The sequence below is a fragment of the Tetrao urogallus genome (genome assembly GCF_951394365.1).
Source record: "Tetrao urogallus genome assembly, chromosome: 4".
Taxonomy (NCBI): domain Eukaryota; kingdom Metazoa; phylum Chordata; class Aves; order Galliformes; family Phasianidae; genus Tetrao; species Tetrao urogallus.
Genome location: NC_136817.1, coordinates 10776094 through 10800443, shown reverse-complemented (window position 1 = coordinate 10800443; position 24350 = coordinate 10776094). Strand labels below are relative to the sequence as shown.

The following is a 24350-nucleotide window of genomic DNA, read 5'->3' as shown; positions in this document are numbered from 1 at the left end:
GTTATATCATTACAATATACACAAACCGTCAATCAGGTTAGAGCCATTCTTTCCTTCCTGCGGTGTCGCAGACCCATTTCAGCCCAGCACCAGCACATCTTCCTTACCTCCCCCTTTTGTACACTTGTGTGCTGCTCCCACAGCTGCCCGTCCATGCCCAGGGGTGTCCCTGAAGGGGTGAGGGCAGAATACAGCGCTGCTCCACCTCAGGCTCCTCCTACTGTGGCCCTGAGGCCAGGCCCAGTTCCACTGCACCCCCAGAACTGGCTGCTCTGAGGTGCTGAGGGTGACAAAGGCCCAAGATGGCCGCCAGGCAAGGTGCGCCTCCTTGTGGCAGCCAGCAACCTGCCCATCATTTCAGGGCACACAGCAGTATCCTGCTTATCAACACAGCAGCAGCAGGCCGTGCATTTTGTCAGGCCTGATTCCAGTACAACCGGCTAAAGAAAGTGTTATTAGTCACAGTGGGGAAAAAAAAAAATGGAATATGAACTGCGTATCCTGAATCCACACACTTGCCCAGAATCCAACAAGTTTGGAAAAATGCTTTCTCTAACCTGAGCCTTAAAAACAGAGTTGGTTATGCCAAGAGAGGAAGCCCCAGAGAAGAGCACCGTTCTAGGAAGGGACTGGAAGGGGCCTCTATGTATCAGGTCTGGTTACCTACTGTTCAGACACTGCTCTGCATTTTATTTCTCACACAGATATACTTGTCTCTTCCTTAAGGCAGGTCTTGGCTTTAAGTCTGTTACAGAGTTAATCCTTGTGATCAAGCAGTTTCTAATCTAAGACTTAATTACAGAAAGTTTGTACTTCCTTTTGTTCTAACTCTTATTTAGCTCACAATGCTTCCAGTCTTCACCTATAATTTCCAGAAGAAAAGAACACTCACTACATACTGGCTTAGAGTTAAAGCTTACCCATCAAAGGAAACTTCCAGGAGACAGAGCAGATAAAATATTTAACTTTGCAGAGCAGGCAACAACGGGGAAAAAAAAAAGTGCTAGCCAGAACTAGTTATTTTTTCATACTTCTTCAATGATGGCTTTTCTCTCCTCATCATGGATATACACACTCAGGCACTGTAATCATTTCTTACGTTTGTGATACTCACAGCAATCCACTGTAATTCTCCATGTGAAGAAAAACACACAAAAATCAACTTCAGGGAAGAAAGTCAATGCAACTGCATGGATCAATGATACAAAGACCAAAACATAATCTTGCCAAAAGCGAATATGATTTTTAGAGGACATACTACCCTCTTGTATGGTACAACATTAAATTCTTCATGAAATGAAAAAACAACTAAGTATCAGAAATACTGTTATATATCTTTCTACTTATTCAACTCGCAAAGAAAACAAATTAAGAGTGGAATAAGCAAAGTGAATAAACAAATCATCCAGCATTCATTCACAGGCAACAGAAATCGAAGTACCATATGTACACTGTTCTTCATCTGTCTGAAACATGCAGTGCCGTTACTGTAAACAAAGAAGAAGGCTTACAATTTCAAGAAATACTTCTCCGCTCCCACTAGCTTTATTTAAGCCTTCCACATTAAGTATCTATCTGCCTTTGAGGGCTGTCAGGTCAGAAGGCAGACTTGTAAAAAGATATGTTAGGTTTAAAAACATAAGCTGTATAACTCAAAGTAACTGCATCAACAGGACAAAGCAAAAACCTTCAGAGACTTCCAGTTTTAAACTGTGGCATTACTCTGTTATGAAGTTACCAAATTTAATATTTTACTTATAATAGGCAAACTAGAGTGTAGAAAGCCTTTCAAGAGCTCATGAAACACATACACAATAGGTACACAAAAATCATACCACACATTTTTTAGGTAGGCTACTTTTACTGGAGAGCACGAAAAGCAAAACCGACCTTTACAAAAGCCTGATTTCATATAGAGTAAAAACATCTGCTCCTGCTTTTAATTTTGCTGCTTTAAAATTAACAGTTAACTCATTTGGAGACAGAAAACATTTCCCACTCTAACACAAATTAACAGCTTTTAAGTGCGTCCTTCCCACAATTTGGTAAAAACAAACAAACAAACCAGATTAACCTTAAAACTGGAATTAAGTTGGAGAAAATCCTAAAAGGAAATAAAAAACCCTCTTAGACTGAAAGCTACCAGATGTAAAGGTGGAGTGAGCTTCAAGAAAACTTCACTCAAGCAAGCTACATGAGAATATTCTTCACGTTGGTCTCATAACACTTCCCATCTCACAGTTGAACCCACCAGTACAACTGAGATAGCTGACATACAACAGTCAAAACAGAGCATGGAAGCCATTTAATGAAACTGAAGGTGAACTGCTTTCTTGAACAGCAACATATGAACCAATAGCAGAGCAAGTAGCAATTTTAGTGACAATATAAAAATAGTTTGCAAGCTAGGATACCTTACTGTGGACTAAAATCCATTTACTCAGCACTACAGGAACCAAGTTAAACTTAGTTTATGCTTTTAAAAGGCATTTTCAGAAAAAAAAAATACTGTACAGTTTAACTACCACCTGCCAGGTTCGCATGCTTTTTAAAGATGCACTTTGTCACTAAGTAGAATATAAAAAACACAGCAAAACAGTGCAGAATTTTCTAAAAAATATTTTAAATAAATTTACACTTCAGTATAAGATTATTCAAGTTCAGAATCAATCACCACATTTAGTGTAACTCATTTACTTTTGTTACCCTCATTGCACATCAAAAACAGTTTCTAATTCTGTCGAGACTAGAAGAGTGGTTTCCTTGATTTATGCTGGCACAATAAGCCAGTAGACGTCGCTCCACAGATGTCATTTTGGTCTTCTGCAGACAATTAAAGCCTGAACTCATCAACTATTTCTCACTAAAAAAATTAAAAACGAAAACAAACCAGAAGGCAAAATTTTGAAGGACTTTTACAAGGACAGACCCTCAGCAAGGATCCATATAGGTAGCCTTCCTATGATTTCCTAAGTGCAGTTCAAAATTTATGACTGAACTCTTTAACCAATGCAGCCATGAAAATAATAATTCTCTAGGTATATTCCTCTGATTCAAAAATAATGGACAAACTTAGTCCTTTTTTAAGCTTTTACTTCTGGAAACCAAATAGCTTTCTAAAAACACTTGATTCCTAACACTGACAAGAAAAATTGACCACGACCATTTTCTTCCTTTTCCGCAGTCTCAGAAAGCTTGATTTAAGTTACAGTACTGCAAGGCACATACAGAATCTCTTCCTTTCAAATACACAGCATATATATTCCCTGAAATAATTTTAAAACTCTCAAAACAATAAAAAATGCTACAAAGTTAGTAACTTCTATTTAAAAACATTGTTCCCACAGAACATGCACTTTTGTGGAAAATAGCTTTGCAAATATTTATATTTTTCTTCTTTACACTCATACTGTAAATATATTGAATATTTTTAGAAGTACTGTATCAATTCACATTAATTTATTGCCTTCATTGTATGATTGCATCATCTCTAGAAACTATGAAGTTATCAGATGTGTAAAATAAGGTGGAATGGGAAACTATGCATGTAGTTTAACCCATCTGAAAGAACTTGCACATATACAACAACGCCACCAGAGTCAAAATCAACTTGCTTCATTAAGTGGATAAAGTCTATGGAAAATGATGTAAATGCATTTGTTTAAATGCAGAGGTGTTAGAACCTACTTAAAAATCTCAATTTTCCGTCTTTAGGGAAAGCATATCTTACTATAAAAGCAACTGAATTTTTAAGAGGTAGTTTTTTTTTTTTCCATTATGCGCTTATTTATTTCAAATAAAAGGTACGCAAGAATTGCTTCTGCTCAACATTTGCTTTTAAACAAGGATGAAGTCTCAAAACTTCGTACAGTAAGTTCAACATTTAACTGTCCTCAGCGGTACCGCGCTGCTTTAGAACCAGTGTATTCCAGGTCATCTGCCTAGTCAAAACACTAATCTACCAACAGTACTGAATCCACCCCCTCCTCCTCCACCTGCTGGTCCACAACTTCCCGGGGGATCATTGTCATCAAATCCATTGGGGCGGAAAGAGCACGAGGCTGAGGCAGCTTGAAGTGCTTGCGTTCGAGCACTAAGCTCTTGCTCCTGAAATCAAAGAATATTAAATCAAGGTAATTATTTTAAACCCAAGTTTTAATTCCACTGAATCAACTAAATACTAGTGTAGCACACAAGAAAAAAACACCAAAAAGATAAACAAGTATTTAGTTTACATTCAGTGTGGACTTACTTTTGAGTTATTGTGATGCTAACCCTCTATTAACATCAGCGTGCAGTATTCTCTAAAGCTCTAAAGACAATACCAGTTAGGTTCTGGAAAATTCAAGGAGGTACCTCTATGAGCAGTAGAGATAAGAAAAGAGACTCTTGACACCTTTATTAATCAGGTGACAGGCTTGTAAGAAACTAAAAAACTGAATGAGTAAAGGCTCTTCTATCAGGGATATTATACACTAGTTTTTCCACTCCAACTACTTTCACATACCATGCAGTACTCTGTCTTTAGTATCCCTTCCTGAAATTGGCTAAGAGCTTCAAAAGTTAAGCAGGGCAAAAAAGAGGTAGGGTTCTGAAAAACTGACATGACAGCAAAAGCTTAATTGAGGAAACAATAAAAGTATTTAGGTGCTAAGAATCAGACTGACAGAACTTCATGTGGCAACTGGCCATTACACACTACCCCATAAGGCAACGGGAGGAAATATTAACAAAGTTTTCGTAATTACATTGGTCACCTTGAGTTTCTACCTCACTCCTCCACCTTCCAATGGAAGCAAGGAACAACATCAATAACCTCAAAGACTTGTTATACTACTGTGAAAGCACTAGGCTTAAATTTCTCAATGTACTTTCACAGGTGCTAAAGATACTTAAGCACTGAGTTGGAAATTCTACTATGATTTTTACTGCATTCATAGCAATGGAAGAAGTTAACTCTGAAAAACTTCACGTGATTTGGAACTGAAGCTGAAGAAGCCATGCTATCTTATGCTACCTCATGCAGCCGAGAGAAGTATCATTAAAAAAATCACAGGACAGATACTTTAACTACTCAGAAATGAGCAACAAAGCTACAATTGAAGCTCTCTGTTTTGTTAAATAATTGCAGCTATTCTAAAGGAATTTCATACTGAGGTTTCACTCTTCCTTCTCATATTGAACTTTACTACTTTTAATTTGAATAGACCTTAAGCTCATACAGGAGCATCTTAATGAATCAAAAGCCAAACAAGTGAACTGTTCGACTGTTACACAGCCTAAACACAATAGTGTTTAGGTAGTAGTTTAAGTAGTAGTCGTCAAAACAAGCTACATTTTACTGTGGAACACTGCATTTCACTCTTTTTTTTTTTTTTTTTAACAACCTGAGGAGGTGACAACAAGGTAGAGCTCTCAGGGCAGAAAAGCAAAGCAAGCCAAAAGCAGACTCCAGTCACTAACAAGTAGTTTTCACTTGAAGTGTCACTTCATGGTGACAGCATTTGTATAATCACAGTTGTACAAATTCAGTGTCTCTTCAAGTGAAAATATGCTTGTAAAAACACTAAGAGTTTTTTTTATATACTTCTACCTATAATATACTTCTACCTATTTTATTAATTTCTTAGAGGCAATGAAAAACAGTAGCTTGTACAGCTTTCCCTGCACAGAATTACAAGTACTTAAAGGACCAGCACAAACACCTTCACTAAAAATTGTTTCAACTAAAATGCACTAGACATTTTAACTCATGCTTCCTATCTAATGGTGAAAGCCCATTAACCTACTAAGACCAGAATCAACACAGAAGCCAGACTTGACATTTATATAGTATACTAGAATGCTTAAAAGCTACCTTTTCACCCCCTTATAAATTGTTTCTTGGAAGTTTTAAGGAGACCATTCTTCACATATTACCTTAATCTTACCTGCAAGTATAGTTTGTTATCTTTTGTAATTGCATCCATGAGGTCTTTTTGTAGGGGAGGGTCTCCATTCACCCAGAGTCCATTTGCTGAATTTGCATTGTAGCCACAGGTACTATTCTGTTTTTTGTAAAACAGAACATAAGCAGTGTCCTTTGGAAACCTACTGGTAATTTTCTGGACTGACTGAAATGAGGTAAATGTCACTCTGCTGTCATTGAATAAAAACCATTCTTTTGGCATCTCAGTGTCCAGCTCACTTTCTATAACAGTACAGGGACTCTCCTCTGCTAACAACTTATTCTGAGGAGAAACTAAAGAAAAAGCTTGAGACTGGTGACACTGTCCTGAAGAACCCGAACCAGTAACATTTCTAGCATATGAATAGTAATGTCCACTTTCAGAGGATACACCAGAGTGCACCACCACAGAACTTAGCACGTAGGGCACCAGCTGTGGGCAGGACACTTCATCAGCACCTGAGGGCTTCAGTTTTTTAGCAAGATTTTCTCCAATATCAGAAACCTCAACATCAACAGACCAACTTCCTGAAACCACAGCTAGAGGGGATGTTGCTCTTCTGACTGGCACTTCCAAAAGAAGTGGCAGAGAAACGCTGTCCAAGATTTTACGTCTTATATGACACTTTGGATCATACGAAAATCTCAGAAGAGTGAGAATGAGGTATTCAGGTTCCTCAATGATTTGCATAGTTTTCTCAGCATTTTGTAGAGAGGCACACTTCTCACAATAATACTTATTGTCTCCACTAAGGATCTCAGGTGCCAGAAAATAATTCAGTAAGTCCGTTACCGATGGGGTGCTTTTCCCTACTAGTGCAGAAGAAACATCCCTACTATCTTGATCCTTGTTCAATTCAGATTTTGTCTCAGAGTTTGGCTCAGCAGAAAAATCCTTTAGGATTCCTTCATTTGTAAGTGCGTTGCTTCCACCATTTACTTCCAAGCTACTGAGAGGTATTCCTCCAGCCGAAGTTGCTGAAATAGTAGTTTGCACCACAGAGCCATCTTTTATTTCAGAATGTTCCACACATTTCACACTAGCGTTTTCCAAGGACATCAGAGGACAGAAAGCTAAAGAGAGATCTGTAAAAGCTTCCTCCTTTTGAGATGTGCTTTTGCAGTTCAAACAGCAGATAGTAGTCTTCAGTTTTCCTCCAAACATTCTCTCTATGAGAGTTCTTTCTTCACTCCCCTTACAAAGTGCTTCGGCAAATACCTGTGCTTTAGGGACAGTTTCTTGTGCCTGGGACTCTTCATTCTTCCTACTTTCAGCAGACTTTGCTGAAGACAATGCTTTCAAAGTTCTCTCTTCTTCATGCAACCTGAAGACAAAAAGAGATCTGAGTAACTACTCCATTTTCTCCAAAAATACTGCTGCACCATTCAAGATTTTTTTCCAGTTACACTTAGAAGTTGTTAAGCAGATAGAAACATCTTAAATTAAAAAAAACAATTTTATTGCTTATATAATCAAGCTACATAGTTCAGTACTATCCAATAGTATTAAGTCACAGCATAAAGGCATTTCATGCAAATCTCATTATATCTAACACAATAAATATGCTCAGTGAACCAGCAGTTCTTCAGAAGTCTAACAATCAATGTTTATTAAGAAATCAGTTCCCCATTTGCCTGGCTCCTTATGTCAAATTTCCTAAGAGAAGAAATAGCTGTTTAAGTAGTGCTGTATTATTTCAGAGGAGAACAAAAGGTCTGGATTGTGCAGCCAAGAAAGTTAGAAACTATAGCAAAAGAAATCCAAGACAGGGAAAAAAGGACACTGGCACAAATGAGATAAATTCAGTCTCCGTAAAAATACTCAGCAGGTCAAAATTAACAACTAACTAATATATCCTGTGGGGTTTTTTTTGTTTTACCTGTCATTAATTCACTTAATAAACTATTAACACACATACATACCTTCCTGACTTATCTAACCCATGTGAATTATAGCTGCATACGCTATATAAAATAAACATAAAACTTCAGACAAATGACCAAACAGCTTTCAGCAACCACAGAAGCTTCATGACGGGACCACAGCTAACGTAATTAATACCCAAGTTTAGGTTTTTAAGAACAAAAACCACCACCAATATAACCTGCTTTGAATGACTTGGAGAGAAGGCTGTATTCGGACTTAACCATGGATTAAACACACAAAGGTTTCACAGATGATACATCTATCATAGAACAGGAGATAGTCAGGCAACGAACCCCGAACTCCCACCATTCACTCACACAAAGGAGCTCTTGAATGACTGCACCTAATGTCAAGTTCACCATTACACAACAGGGTTTCTACCCATTAATGACATAACTATACCTGTTGAGCAGGAACCGGAGATATTCTGAGCAATCCTGTTGTGATTGAGGGGTGAACCACGGCGGTCTGGACGCCTCAAGGAAAATTCTAGGAGCATACGCCTCCCTCTGTTAGCATATGGGACAAACAGAAGAGGTATGTACAAATTACTTCATGATTACTTCCATACTGACAGCTGGACTCTGGCTAACATTATTGTAAAGGAATTGTAGCACAGTCCGCATACAGACCATTTCTGTACCACAATCATGAGGATAAAGATGAGTATTGGTCATCAATATTGCAGCAATTTCCTCTAGTATAAAAAAATAAAAGCAAGTGGATCCTCTAAGCAAACAGTAAGCGTGTATCAAGCATAAGCCAGATATTATGCCTAAAAACAAGTTATTCTTCTTGCTGGCAAACTTAAAAAGAAGAAAGCATTTATTTTTTTGTAAGAATACCAGTAACTCGTTAATACCACACATATTTAAGGTGACCTATCCTCATTTTCACAGGGACTATCTTTCATCTAACACCAGTAAAATATTTTGTTTGAGAATGAACTTTAATAAATGAAGTAACTTGAAACACGATGAAATTTCAAGGAGAAATCACTTTAGAAGGTGACAGTTTATTCTATTAAGTTGCATAAAATCAACTGGTATATCACATCAGGTCTTGCTGGGATTTTTTGATTTTGCCTTCTGAAAGAAAACCTTCAACAGCCCACAGTGTCCCACTTATGAAACAGATTTCTCTAATTCCATCAAGACCTGAACATTTAGAGGCAGACTCCGTCCCTACAAATCTACATTTTTAATATATTCAAGAGTATGCTTATGGCATCACATTTGTTCTTAAATTCTAGCACATAAACCTAAGCTTAAGAAAGAGCAGATGAAAAATTCACCTACCTGGGTATGGGCCAAAAACGCAAAAAGATGCTGTAATTTTCTCATCAATGAATTACAACCATTTAGATTCAGAGATAAAACATGTCTTCTGAAACTGAAAGAAGAGGCAGACAGTTGCCCTGGTAGATTTATAGCAGTAACACGGTCAACATTCCAGCTCAAATTACTTCAGTTTAAAAGAAGGCAAAACATGCAACACCTTCCCTCAATTCCTGGACTCTGCTGTATGGCAGAAATGCAAAACTATTGTACAGTAAGAACTTATCGCTAGGAAGTTCCTATTAATATTCAAATGTTTAGAAATGAACTTTTTTTCCAATAGCTTCTAGAGAATAACGAAAAGATAATCATGAAATTTTCACAATATTAAAGGGAACAAAGAAAAAAATGACTTATCTAGAATCTGGAAGTCAGACATATTACTCTCATTTTAGATACTGAAGAAATAGCTGTTATCTGACTCAGTCTCTCCTAAGTTCAACGCACTTATCTTTTTGACAATGGATAGAAAGGGTCACGATTTTTAACTGCTAAAACTGCAGTTCCACAGAGTTGGATCTTAACAAAGCAGTCAGTAATTACCACGCAGAGAAACTCACTCAGCCCTAGGTAGCTGAGTAACCCAGGGCATGTTTACATTCTGTGTAAAGCAATTCAATCGCAACAGCTAACTAGCCATAATTCAATCGCAACAGCTAACTAGCCATGGTTGACAACAATAGCGCTATAGTTAAGCAGCTCTAGGGGAAAGAGCTGGTAAAAAGGACTTACTCAGTAGCCATGTAAAGTGCCTGAATAATGCTGTTCATGTAGCAGGTATTCCCTAGGTTAATCAGGCCCGTCTTCCCAGTTTCAGATTTTCCAGGAAGTCTAGATAAACAAGACGGCAAAGAATTGGATTGAGAAGTCCAGGCACTCTGACTGAGAATCAGCTTCATTTTCTCTTCGCTGGGCTTGGGCATATCCTACAAGAGAAACATGAACAAAATAGGCTTTTATACTTGCTTTTATACTCATTAATGACACCCAGCAGTCTTCTACATCTTCCCTTGCCCCCCTTCTATCCTCGAGGTTCTCGCTAGCCCAGAAGACATACGTTACAATCGCCTTTTGAGAATACTTAGAGCACAAATACCTTTAGCCAGTACTATGCCACGTACTATGGCAGAAAAAACCAAACACAACAGCAACAAAACCAAGCAACCAAGAAACCCAAAACACTCCAAGGCTTGTTTTTGTCACCTCCCAAATGACACAAATTAGGGGGTGGGTAGATACCTTTGATCAGCTTACTCAGGCAATCCCTTTTGCCCCCACAACAACTCCTCAAATTCTATGCATTTGAAGAACACCTAAATACCCTTATTCTGCTGGAGACAGAATCCTGCTCTGTCAAATCAAAGTGTAAGAATGAAAAGAAAAAAAAAGTAAAAACACTAAGTACACAAGAGGCTTCTTCAACATTCAAGACGCTAAAATCAGGCAATAATAACCAACATATTGTTTCCTGCATTTTTTTTTTTTGTTTTGTTTTAAATGTTTGTTAAGAAAATGTGCATTATGTAACTAAATTTGAGAGCTGCTCTAGAAGTAATGTCTCCCATTTTATTATGTTGGCCCAAGATGTGGAAAGCAGATTACATAATCTAGCTGATTGCAGACATTTCTGAAAGGCTGTTATAATTGCCTTTTGGATGATCAGGACAACTTTAATTTTGCTTTGCTTTTGAATATTTCAAGCAGTTAGAATTACCATTAAATTATGCAGTTAATTCTTTCCTCAAAGAGGATACTCCACAGAGACTAGATCACAGCCTTCACATTTGAGATAACAAACGAGCAACATCTCATGTCTGTATCCTTAATATACCTTAAAAACTTCCAGAATGGGTTCATAGAGCTCTGGAAAACCTGAATAATGATACATCATACAATGTATCAACTCAGCCAACTGCATCAAGAACGCTGTACTCGAAGGCAAGCCATCACTTTTGAAGGAGTGAACCAAGCCGACCACATGTGGGACAATCTAAATAGGAAAGGAACAAAAGAAAAGTGTTAAAAAGCAATTCTATTCTCTGATTTTGTTCTACAAACAGTACTGTTCTGCACACCCAAAACAGCAGGAAAGATTTTGCTCTCAAGTAAAAAGTGACTGACAAACCTGAAAAGTATATGCATGATTCTCTTAAAAAAGCACGGTTTAGTATTCAATGCTCTCCTCAGCTCATATATCAAGTTCTGGAACTTCATGAACACAGAAAACACACATTCAGTTTTTCCATCTGTCATGCATCCATAGTACTCACCTTATTAACCCATCTTAGAACTGCTGACCTATTGGAGCTTATCCAGAAGAGAGCTACAAAGATGGGTGCAGGGGATGGAACACCTCCCCTATGAAGACTGGCTGAGAGAGCGGGGGCTGCTCACACTGGAGGAAACAAGGCTCTAGGGAGACCTAACAGTGGCCTTTTAGTATCTAACATAGGACTATAAGAAAGAAGAGGACAGAGCCTCTCCAAGGGAAATGGTTTCAAACTACAAGGAAATTTAGACTGCATGTAAGAAAGCACTTTTTTTTGCTTATTTTTTTTTAAACAATAGGGATGGTAAGGCATTGTAACAGGCTGCCCACAGATGAGGCGGAAGACCAGTCCTGGAATACATTCAAGGTCAGGCTGGTCAGGATTCTGGGCAACCTCACGTAGCTATAGGTGTCCCTGTACACTGCAGGGCTTTTGGACTAGACGACCTTTAAGTGTCCCTTCCAGCTCCAACCACGATATGATTCTGTGATTAACGACACAACAGCAACCATTTCACTTCTGTGCTGCCACTAACAGCTGTATATCCTGCTCTCATTTCACAGATACAGTTAAAAAAATAACCCTCTTGATTTTTCTTTAACTGACAGTAATACTTGCCATCTCAAGCAAAAGAAAACATGTGTTCTATTGCAATTTAGAAATCGGTTTGTAGCTCCACCTAGCGTCAGAGCCAAGACAGCAGTACCTACAAAGCTTACGAAGCCTGCCATCAGTGCAACCTATTAGCAAATGAACTCAAATACAGTGCTGCTGAAAATGGCATATAAAACAAAGATTTACTCCACTTCTCTCATCTTCAATCCAGTTCTATCTCCATTTTTAAATACGACTTTTTTCTTTTTTTACACTTGAGTCTTAAGAAAACGCCAAGTAGAAAGTTATCTCACTGCAAACCCAAGAAGAGTAGCAGCTTCTCTCAGTGAACTGAACTATTCTAGACATCTTTCGACTTACACTGGATTCACTGCAGAAGAAATGGATAGAACTATTTCTCATCACAAAGAGCTTACAAACTGTTTGGCAGTAAAGACAGGAAATAAATAAGAAACTGCCTAAAATAATGATATTCTTACAAGTATATTAATTACAAGAATTAATCTGATGTTTTGGCATCAGCACGAAGAGCCAAAGACAAAATATTCATTACTTTTGCAAATACCATTTGCTCTGTAAGTATGAATAGTATGTTTTTATCTTACAAGCAGACCCTAGTCACTGTAAAAAAAAGATACCTACTGTTTTAAAATGACAACACTAAAACGAACTGTTCAACGACCTACAGAATGAGAAGCTCCAATTCAAAACTTATTACTTGACATAAGTCTATACAGAAATGAGGCTGTCTTCCAAGAATGCGATTTGCAAACACTAGATGTACAATACAGTAGTTTTGCTCTAAGCACATAGGAAGAGTAGAACACAGAAGTCCACATCTGTCTAACAATCAAAATCTAGGTTACAGCAAGCTGCGTAATAGTCAAAATTCAACTCTGAATATATGCAAAATTATCATTTTTTGCTGAGGTTGAATCCAAGTTTCATACTTCAGAATAATCTGTGATTAAGATACACATTGTGAGCACAAAACATTTTTCTTCTGTTAATAAAAGTCAATCATGTAATGATCAAGCATTAGGAGGGGAAATATTAACTTAGATACGCAAAAAAACCCACATTCCTAGAATAAGTCTTCTGTCCACCTCATATTTTACACTTCTCAGAAGAACAGAAAAATTAACAAAAAGAACAAGATGTTTACATTTTGAGCATGTTCAAAGCAACTTGCTTATTTCATTTGTTTTGCATCCTAGATCAGGATTAGGGCAGGGGAGGGAACAGAAAGAAGCATAAGACTGGTCATTAAAATAATACCAAAACAGGCTTAAGACAATTACTATAACTTATGCAACACATGTGAGATTGCTTCAAGCATAAGAGCCTTGTAGACAACTTAAAAAACAACAACATGTGCATGCCAGGATGTTGTTATGATTGAGTCTTAGAGAGCCATCTCTCACTTAAAAACAATTTCAGGGTAGGCACTGACTTTGAGGAAGGTGAATGTGGTACACATCTCGCTGAACCAATGCAGTCGGTCACTCAGAGATTAAATCAAAGTCCCTAAATCCTATTTCTTTTCACATACAATTGAAAAATCCCATGTGAAATACACTTGATAGAACTGAACCATTTCTTGAGGAACTTACCAAATGAAAAGCTTCAGGAGAATGCTGGAAGCTAAGTAACATATGAGAAAGAACAGCAAGGGCACCAGGTCTTACTAAAGGAAACCAAAGTCGATTAAAGACCTAAAAAAAAAACAAACCAAAAACAAAACACTTTCAATAAATCTAGAAAGACATTGATAGAATAGTAAACAGCTTTCCCAACTGACAACCACTTGAAACAAAGAAACATCACGTGCAACTGAAAGCTATTTTACATCATCTACGCAGGACAACAAGACCAAAGACTTGAATGCAAAAAAAAAAAAAAAAAAAGCCTGCAGTTGCACAGCTGTTAAAAAACCCTTTTCCTCTCCTTCACTTTTATTCTTTTCCAACATACCAGTTCTATCTTCATCAGAGTGACATCAATAAGGATAGTAAATTTCTGGACTGCAGCTAGTCCTTTCAGCAGTGCAATCACCCATGTTTCCACATGCTGAGCCAGAGGCCAAGACAACCAGTCAATCATTCTGAAAGATAAGGAAAAACTGTTAATGAAACAAAACCGAAGTATATGTCATTCACTTCAACCTCAACAAAAAGGTTCTGTACACACAGAGATACACAAGAAGTAATGAAATAATTTAAAAAACACAAGCAAAAAACATAAGTACTGTGTAGACTTTGCATTCAAGATGAAGCCAGCTTTTATAGACCTTATGACAAGATTCAATTTATGGCAAAAAGCTTAGAACTAAAAATGAATTAGTGTCATTAATTGGAAATATTCCCTCCCATAGAATTTACCACAGATGAGACCAAAACTGACTAGTTTGCAAAGACACCACTATGCTAAAGCATTTTATGCTTTTTTTCCTACCACAGCGTGGTCACACTGTGAAGCATGTCACGCAACAAGGCTGTGGCACCTCCATCTCTGCAGAAAGCTCTTAACTCGGTTGGGCAATACCTTGAGCAGTGAGGCCCAACTTCAGTGCTTAGCCCCACTTGGAGCAGGACTGCTCTGGACAGTATCCAAAGGATGCTTTCACCCTACAGAATGCTAAGGCTCTGTTCTACAATTCTACATAAGGGGGAAGTTAGAAGTAGATTTATTGCCTTCTGAAAAAGATCCTCAAAAATTAATTTGTTACAAGCCTAAGTTCTAAAACAGCTGAACAGATTACAAGTAACCAGCCTAACAGTTGGTGTGAGTATGAACATGCTCAGTTAGCAGGCTTCCACCCTACTTCATAGAAAGGGAAAAGGACTAAAAAAGCATGGACGCTATACGAATGTATCTTGCCACACACCAGACACGCAGAGCTTTTACATGTAGTCATATATACATTCTGCCATCACCAGCCAAGAAGAACACAGAGAATCTATCTGCTTTAGCAGTCAGCTGTTCCATGTACATGCAACTGTAGGGGAAAGCTACTATCTCACAACTTCATACTGTCACTCAAACACCAGGTAATCTATCAGTACTAAGTGGTGAAGGAACACAAGCTGCTCTTCTTTTCTGAAGAAAGGACAAAGCAGTAAAGAACTCAAACACATAATAAATCACCTATATGAGAACCAATATCAAATTAGCTTAAATCACTTAGTCATTTGCAACCAGGAAAGACAAATTTCAGTGAAACATGGCATAAAAGCTTAGGAAGAGAATTTATCTGTACAAGCCATCTGAAAATCATCAGCTGCACATGCCACAAGGCTTGTGACATTCAATCTGAAAAAAAAAAAAAACCAAACATAAACAAGTCCTACATTCTTCTTGGAGAATGAAGCGTTCCAATCAATACGAAAAAGTTTCACAGCCCAGCTTCAAAGCTAAAGAATTGAGTTTAGCAAGACCAGACACGAATTATGGGCATGCTATTACATCATAAAAATAAAGCAAAAGAAAAAAATGCTAGAACTTACATGTAGTTGATAATTTGGAACTGAGAAGTGTATAGTACATATATATTCTAAATTTTGTCTTGCAATTACAATCCGCTCACATACATGACATTTACATGCTTCTATAAAATAAAAAATCATAAGGACTGCCTTTTTAAGAACTAACAACAGATCTGTTTGGATTTCTCCAGGGTTATCACAAAGACTGGAAAAAGCAAGCCAGCATCATAATCTTTACTCTGAATTCATGCAGTGGTGCCTTTTCTTCACAATGTTAACCTCAGGTGTTTCCTATGAGCAGTCTTTCCATAAGCTTTCTAAAGTGGGGAATTCAATTCCAGCCAAAACTCCTTTCCCCTGCAAAAAATTTACAGATGAGATCCCTAAGCCTCAAAGTCCTACAGTCTTCAGCATTCATCCTACCACCCTACCTTCAATTTGTAAACTTGTTATTTTTCAATAGTGACACAACATCCTTCATGGTTAAAAACAAAGGACAAAATATTTAGTTTTCCTAATTAACTTTTCAGAGTTGTTTTTTTTTTTTTTTTTTTTCCCCTCAGTAGAGCTCCACATAATTAACCTCTGTTCTGAAATACTACCATTACTATAATACATGCAACTTCAACAACGCTTCTGTAAAAACTCCAAATGAAAAACAATGCTTTGGGTGGAAGCTGGGGCTTCCTGTGTTCAATCCCAAAACTGGTCATATGACAACATCTTGTGTCATCTCTATTCAGTATAATTACTATTTAACTAATAGTTAAACGTTACTGATAGAACAACAACTACTATTTCAGTATGATGAACACTGTAAAGAAGTCTCATTCTCCACACAACTGATATACGTAGATCTCCCATCTTGAAAAATTATTTCTGCTCTTAAAAGCAGAGTTGATGTTCTTATAAAACTAAACTAAAAAGTAAAAAAAAAATAGAACTAAATTTTTGACATGCTTTGATCTGTCTTCAGCATAAAATCTGAGATCTGGTTGATGACATCAGACATTGCAGTTATCAGATCCTCTCTGCATTGTACTTACTCAGTTCCTACTGAGTTTTTATACAGAGACAGATACGGAACACGATGATAATGTATAATGACAGGATTTCTTTGTTTGTTTGTCTAGAAAAATATCCCAAAGGCCTTGAGAGGACCTTCTTCCTCATATCACTCTATAACGGCCCGTTATCCAATGCGCTTAAGACAGACAGTATCTGTGACCTTTGGACAGAGTAAGATATTCATTCCTCTCTGCATCCTAAAGCAGCAACTTCTGTGAAAATATCTTCAGTACCATCGGACAGACTCCAGTGACTCAGGAGCAGATAAATCCTGTTAAAAACCAGACGAACAACAAGAACCCTCAGACTACTACTAGGCATGCCACCTTCCAAAACTCTATGTTCACATTCAGTCAGGCTCTTTAGCATTCATGATAGCTGTCCTTAGGAATTGAGTAACCAGGTCTCTAAACTGCAGTAACCAAAGTTCTGTTGAGTTTTACCACAAGCCTTGATGTGCTTGGAGTTCTGCACCTTTTGGAAATGAGGTAAGCCTGATGACAACAGTCATTCACTGCTCCAAGCACTCCAGCAGCATTATTACCTCCTCTAAGAGCGCACAGTGTGACACTCACAGTGGGATCAAGCATCCCCTCAGCACACTTGCAGATGACATCAAGCTGTGTGGTGCAGAAAACATGCCTGAGAGATGGGAGGCCATTCGGGGACACCTACACAGACACGAGCAGCGGGCCCAGGAGAACCTTATGAGGTTCGCATATGAGTCACAGCAACCTGGGTTGTCATGAAACCATCTAAAAATGAAAACAGTACATTCCTAAAAAGTCAGTGCCCTGAACTAAAAACACATTCTTTAAAATCAACCATTTCTTCTACGTATAGAGTACGTAAGAGCACGTAGCCCTTTCAAAAGCAAGACGAAAAACTCCTCCATGCAGCTGGTATTATGAGGCAGCACTTAGAGCTGTTGTTCTAGTGCTACAGTTAAACAGCCCCGATGTGTTTAAGCTTGTAATACAACATGAATATTAAAATTAAACTAACATGAAGATTAATCACCAGCACACTAACAGCAAGCAATTTGTATGCAAAGAATCCTCTGAATTTCCCAGCTCTGAATATTAGCCTGCCATGCATCTTCATTGAAGAGTATTCAATCAACTGGACTCTTTACAGGTTCCTAAACAACGGTATTATGTTTCCAAAAGAAATGTCTTCCCAATTTAAACACAGTGTTTTCAGAAATATCCTCAGTATTCCACTAAGATATGTATGAAGTATATGAAGGTAAATGAAAAACATAATACTTACAAAATATTAAAAGCTTTTTTGGACATGACAAATTTCTAAATGCCTCCTCCTGTTAAAATTCTTCACACATTTTCTACCTGTGTTCAACAGAATCTTCTTCCAAAGCCACGAGGAAAAAATAATACTAAAGAACTTCAATAACGGCTTACTTATCCTTTGTCGTCTTTCTACATTAGCACTACTTACATTTCTGAAGACACCAGTCCAAATCACTCTCTGAATTAGTGTTAATAGCACTATAATCTTGATGTTTATGTTTATATTAGTGACAGGAATATAATAAGCAATTGTCTTTACATCATTCCTATTTTTCCACAAATTCAATAACATGCAACGGACCACTGAAGGTTTGAAAGACAATGGAAAGAGGTGCTGTCCCCCACAAAACCTACTAAGAAGTCATGAAGATACATAAGCTCTGCATTTCCTAGTTTAAGCTGTCTCAAGAGCAAACATAATCTGGAAGCAACACAGCCTCCCTCTAGTTTCTGTTTAAATCTCTTCTCTCTCCTGTCTCGAAAAAGCATGAAAAAGAAGCCACAACAGCAACAAGGGCTGTAACTTTAAACTGAAACCTTGCTGGTAACATCCACAGCATCAGAAATATACCTTAGTTTAACAAATCAAAGAGCATAACTTCACGTGACGTTATAAAAGGGTCTCCCTCTTTTCCGTTTGTTTCAATTTAATTATTTTAAAATTAAGTGACAAGTAGCTTCAAAAAAAAGGCAAGATTGAGACTTCTCTCCCTTCCCCAGTGAAATACAGTACCTGCACAGCGCTTGAGTCATACTGGCATCTTTCACATTTGGATCTGTAGTAAGGCTCATGATGAGTACTGTAATCATCTGCAAAGGTATATGCTGCACAAGACTTGCCAGTGCAACAGAGGGTTCAAATGCAGTATCTGTAAGAGTTGAACATGCCATGTTGTAAGAATCAAAAACAAGCTGCTACTGGAAAACTATGCTTTATTTTCCCACCAGCTTTGTTGCAGCAATGAAGTTCTGAAGTGATGAACCTATCCCTACACCAAACATTACAGAATCACAGACTAGCCAGGGTTGGAAGGGACTTCAAGGATCACGAATCTCCAACCCCCTTGCCACACACAGGGCCACCAACCTCCCCACTTAATACTAGACCAGGCTGCCCAGAGCCCCATCCAACCTGGCCTTGAACACCTCCAGGGACGAGGCATCCACAACCTCTCTGGGCAGCCTGTTCCAGCACCTCACCATTCACATAGTGAAGAACTTCCCCCTGACATCCAACCTAAATCTTCCCTCCCTCAACTTAAAACCATTTCCCCTTGTGCTGCTGTTATCTACCCTTACAAAAAGTCTGTAGGCTCCCTTTAGGTACTGAAGGGCTGCAATGAGGTCACCCCACATTCCACCATCCCACAGGAAAACAGATCAAGGTTTCAATGACTTAAGTACATGAATAACACTTTCTGGTTACCTAATATCCCTGAAAGAAGGTGAGAGTCTACTAACTTGTTGCTTTACTCCCCACGGAACTGGTAAGTGCACCTAAATGCCAGCACCACACAACCATTCACTGCACTGCCTGCTAAAACTGGAGACAGAACATGTGAAATACTGGCTATGCTCAACCTCAGTAACTGGCCAGTAACTGTACTGCGTTGTAAAGTTTCCTAGGGGCCTCAACTGTAGAAGAAATTACATTTGTTAACGCCATAGTACTTAGTAAATGTCTGAGGTCAGAAAGAACCAATGTAAAAATCTCTTCTACATCCCTCAGGCAGCGTATCTTTCCTAAGCTTTATGTTCTTCTAGCTCTGGAGAATGAGCAGCCCGAAGGCCTGACGATATCCGTCCATAGGAAGGACCATTTCCCTCCGATACTGAACTCTAGCTTTATCTGTTAAGACATTCAAAACCGGTCTTCCAGCGCATCTTACACAGCGTTACAGTACTTCACTCCTAAACTCACACACAGCAAGCTCCCAAACCAATCGAGCGCCACGACCCCCTACCTTCTCACCGGGGACCTCCGCATCCTTGACCATCGGTCGGCATCCGAGCACGGGCGCGAGGATTCAGCGGCCCCGGGGCAGCCCCGCGGCGACACGGCTGCGGCCCTCCCGCTCCCTGAGCTCGAGCTCCCGGGGCCGGCGGCCGCCCCTTCCTCTTCCTCCTCCCCCTCCGACCCCGCCCCGCTCCCCGCGGCGGCGCTCACCGGCGGCGGCGATGACGGCGAAGAGCTCCTGCAGGGAGGGCAGCAGCGTGTCGGGCTCGGCCTTCCAGACGCTGCGCAGCAGCCCGCTGACCTGCGTCACCTGCGAGACGTAGAGGCGCAGCTCGGCCTCGCGGCTGCCCCGGCTCTGGAAGTGGGCGATGCTGCGCACCAGCTGCTGGCAGAAGGCGAGCGAGAGCTTCCTGCCGCGGGGCAGGCACTGCGGGAAGTCGCCCAGCAGCTGGCACAGGCGAGCGCAGAGCGGCGGCGCGGGCCGCTCACACACCATGCGAAGGGCCTCCACCTGTAGCAGCTCGAAAAGCTCCAGCACCGAGGGGCAGCTCATGATGAGGCGCAGCCCCGCCTGGATGTAGTCGAGGATGGCCGGGTCTCGGCAGCTCAGCTCGCCGTAGCCGCGCTGCAGGAGGCCGAGGACCAGTCCCCGGTCGAAGAAGGCCTCGAACTCGGCGCGATGGTAGCGACCGTAGGCCTCCAGCACCTGGCGGCCCACCTGCCGCTGGAAGGCGTCGGGGCCCTGCAACACCAACCGGGTGCCGAGCGCGAACATGGCGCGGCACTGCGCCTGGCTCAACGGCGTCTCAGCCAGCTCCACCACCCGCCGCACGATGACGCGCTTCAGCGGCAGCGGGTGTGACGAGCTCACCAGTCCCTCCAGGATCTTGTCCATGGCGGCCGGGCGGCGGCGAACCGGCCCGGGCCTCGGCGGGGACCGCCGCCGCCGTCGTCTTCGTCGTCGCCGCCGCCGCCGCCTCTCCGCGGCCCTCCCGTCGCCCCGGCGCGCTATGCCGGCCTAAGGGCGGCGGCCCCGCGAGCCGCTGTAGTACCGCCGCGACCCCAACGGCGACGGCTGAGCGTTCCTCGACGACCCGGAAGCGAAAAAAAACAAACAGGAAGCAAAGAGCCGCGCAAGCGCCCGCCGGCGGCCTCCTTGACGCGGTACTGGCCAATGGCGGCGCGGGGCGGGGCCGCGGTGCAGCGATTTGCCTGTGCTGTAGGGGCGGCCCGCGGTTCCAAAGGTCTGTGGGCGGGATCTGTCCCAGTGTCTGTGAAGGTAAAGGTCGCGAGGCTGGAATAGAGCCGCAGCCCGTGGTGACGTAGCCTCCCCGTTGCTCGATGCGCGCAGCTTGCTGTTGGGCGCTTGGGCAATACTTGCAATTCAACGTCAATAAAGTCCGGAGAACGAGCCGATCCGATCCTTGGTGTCCTTTGCTGCATAACAGGTGCAGAATCGAAACCGGCCTTCGGGCTGTGAACTTCAGGGAGTAACATAAACCGGCACAAACAGCAGAGCCAGCTGTAAGGCACCGCAGCTGTCAGAAAAACACAGTGCGAAACCAACGTGCTGAAAATTAAATTCCCCACCTATACGTTCCAGTGTTCAGTTACAGTGCTCAGATAATCGTTCCCTTTCACCTCCGTGCTGCCGTGCTTTGCTTGCTACACAAACGGGTGAGATCGCTTCCAGAAGTCATTACGTTCCAGTGCAAGTTGTGTTGATCAAGATCTTTCTCTGAGGTAGTTACAAAGGTCAGAGACTATTACTACCAGTATCTGAATTACCTTTGTGTGTATTTCATCTTTTACTCTTGTGTGTATTGGAGTTATATCATCCTCCCCCCCCCCCCCCTCCCCCCATAGGACTTTGTAGTTAATGTCTGTAAAAAGTTAATCTTGAACAAGTGGCTGGTTACAAGTTATATAGCTTATACACCTCTGGAGTACAATGCTTTGTCTGCATTAATTGTACCAGGATTTTTTATTTTTTTTCCTTAAGTTTGGTTATTCGATGTCATTTCCGTTCTCCCTTTGCAATTACTGATGGTATCTTCTGAAGCCAGAATGGGAGAAGAGCCTGCTCAGGAGTGCAGCCAAAACCCAGTGTGAGAGGGGAAGGGCTGAAATCAGGATGCTAGAAGCACAAGTTTGCAAAGAGACAGGGGGAGGATCACAGAGAGAATAGGAGAAAGTTTGGGGTTGTTAGTAGCTCTGAATTTCTCAGATATGTCAGAGTTTATGACAAAGAGAAACAAGATGGTCCTGCAGGACCATCTTCAAGACTGCTGGTGAGGCTCTTGACACAACATCTGCCCATTCCTTATTCGACTCCTGTGAACAAGTCTAACATGTTGAACTTGCTGCTGGTGTATAGTGATAGTCACATTGCAGGTACAGTGAATTTAGTGTCCCTGAGAGGAACGATCTGCATATACCTGCAGTAGGTTTAAGGCATCTGGTGCTGAGCTAGTGGCTGTGTGTCTGCAAGTCTGCTCAATCTAGTTTTAAATGGGCAGTGGGAGTACAACGGAGTTGGTGGACTGGCCTCCCTCCTCTGTTAGCGTGCTGTTAGATTGGTGTTACTGTAACATGAAACTGCACCGTGAGTCAGGAACCTCTGAGTGCTAATAATGGCTCTGATACCAAGTCCACCTGTGACAGCAGTCAGCTTGCTCAGCTGCAGGGTTGGTATTGGTGAAGTGTGCTTAGTAGTAACTAGCTTCTGGAGAGCACTCCAACGTTCAATTAGATAATGTTTACCAAGTATTAATTATTTTAATTTTCTAAGTGCTGAATTAAAAATGCCTGAATGTTGAATCATCATGTTGTAATTGTGTACTGTCACATGTCCCAAAGGTGACATTCATGCAATAAACAAGAGGGCAAGGTTTATTATCCAAAAATCAAGAAAGCTCAGCATGTGCCCAAAGTATCTTACTGAAGGTAAACCTTGTTATCACAATGCAGTTATTTGTTGTTGAGGAGAGATGCTCTGACTTGGAAGAGCTGTCTTCTCTCCCATGGATACAATCAGCTATGATTCAGTTCTGCATATATATAATATATGTGTTCACCCTGTCAAGAGGCAACATCTGACTGGACATGTCTTTATTATTTATTCTGTGTTACGGTTTTACTGCTGTAATAGCCACTTGCAGAGATAGCAGTAGGAATTCAGAAGACCCCAATAGTAACCACCTTGAAAAAGAGCAGTACCTCTAGCTGCAGCCAAGTAACTGACTGCTAGCAGTCCCAATTGACAGCTGCGTTCATCCTAATATTTATCGCATTATATTCTCTAAAGAGAGAGCCAATAGCAGTTGAATTTGTATTTGGATAACTGGAAAGTTAGCTGTGCACTGACCCCTAATTTGATTTTGTTCTTTGTGTATATCTGTGTGAAATTTAGAATTTAGTGCCACAGAGGATGGAAGGGTGTAAAAGCATCTAGACGTTCACAGCTACTACCCAGGCACAATGTACACACAGACAATTCCTGTTTTGTGCTGCATCAATTTTCAAATCTTTAACTGTATGGGAACTGCTGCATCATGGCCTGCACCTCTGATTGACCACCTGAGGCCAGCACTGTGTCAGCCAGAGGAGCACAGCTGAAGGCAATTCGCCTGTGCTGCCAGAAGGGGTGGAGCCTGGCTGCACCTCTCCTAGAGCCATTTAAGAGCTGACTGCCACCTGGGGTAATGTTTTTTCTGGGGATTCTGCCTGTGGGGTTTTTTAGTGAGCTGTGGATGTTGGGAAGCGTTCTATTTGTTTTGTTATTGTAATTTGCTTTGTCAAACTTTTTTGTTTCTGTTGTAATTATAACATCTTTATATTCATTGTTTGTATGCTGGTAATCTAAGAAGTGAACTTTAAGGGCTTCTGGATTTTTATTTATTTATTTTTTTTCCGAGTGTAGAATGTTTGCAGTAAGTGTCCCAGATTTTTAAGTCAGTGTCAACTGTGTTATATTTAGGATGTGTAAGGCTATTTGCTTAAATGCAGAGAATCAAACTAAGCTATGCAAAAAAAACGCTTTAATTTGTGTAGTTCTTCAGCTATTTTTCTTGTGCCAATGCCTATTTAGCATGTATGTATTTCCAATACAGATACAGTTTGATTGTTTTCTTATGAAAATGAGGTGTTATGTAGGAATTCATATGCAGTGGTACGTACTATTTCCAAGAAAAAGAAATATAATGCTGGAGTTTTTTTCCAAGTACAGATTGCTCTTAAAAAACAACAACAAAAAAGTTTTGCATATATAAAAAGAACTTGCTTTGATAAATGAGATGTTTGGTAAAGTTCAGATTCCTGCTGAGGAAATGGCTGCTTATAGAAATAGAGTTATACATCAGCCTAGTTATCTGCCAAAATAATAAAAGTAGATCAGTTGCAAGGTTATTTGTGACTCAGAAATCAAATAGAATA

At 40.4% G+C, this 24350-nt stretch overlaps 1 protein-coding gene across 1 annotated transcript; it reads right to left on the bottom strand.

Moving 5' to 3' along the window:
- Positions 1-3945: 3945 nt before the first annotated feature.
- Positions 3946-20811, bottom strand: USP38 (ubiquitin specific peptidase 38; the record flags this gene model as incomplete). The annotated part of the gene is made up of 10 exons (XM_079534408.1): positions 3946-4107; positions 5931-7272; positions 8277-8383; positions 9173-9266; positions 9944-10137; positions 11043-11201; positions 13710-13811; positions 14071-14200; positions 18693-18828; positions 20127-20811. The coding sequence occupies 10 exons, from the start codon at positions 20809-20811 to the stop codon at positions 3946-3948; spliced, it is 3111 nt and encodes a 1036-aa protein (XP_079390534.1).
- Positions 20812-24350: the final 3539 nt, after the last annotated feature.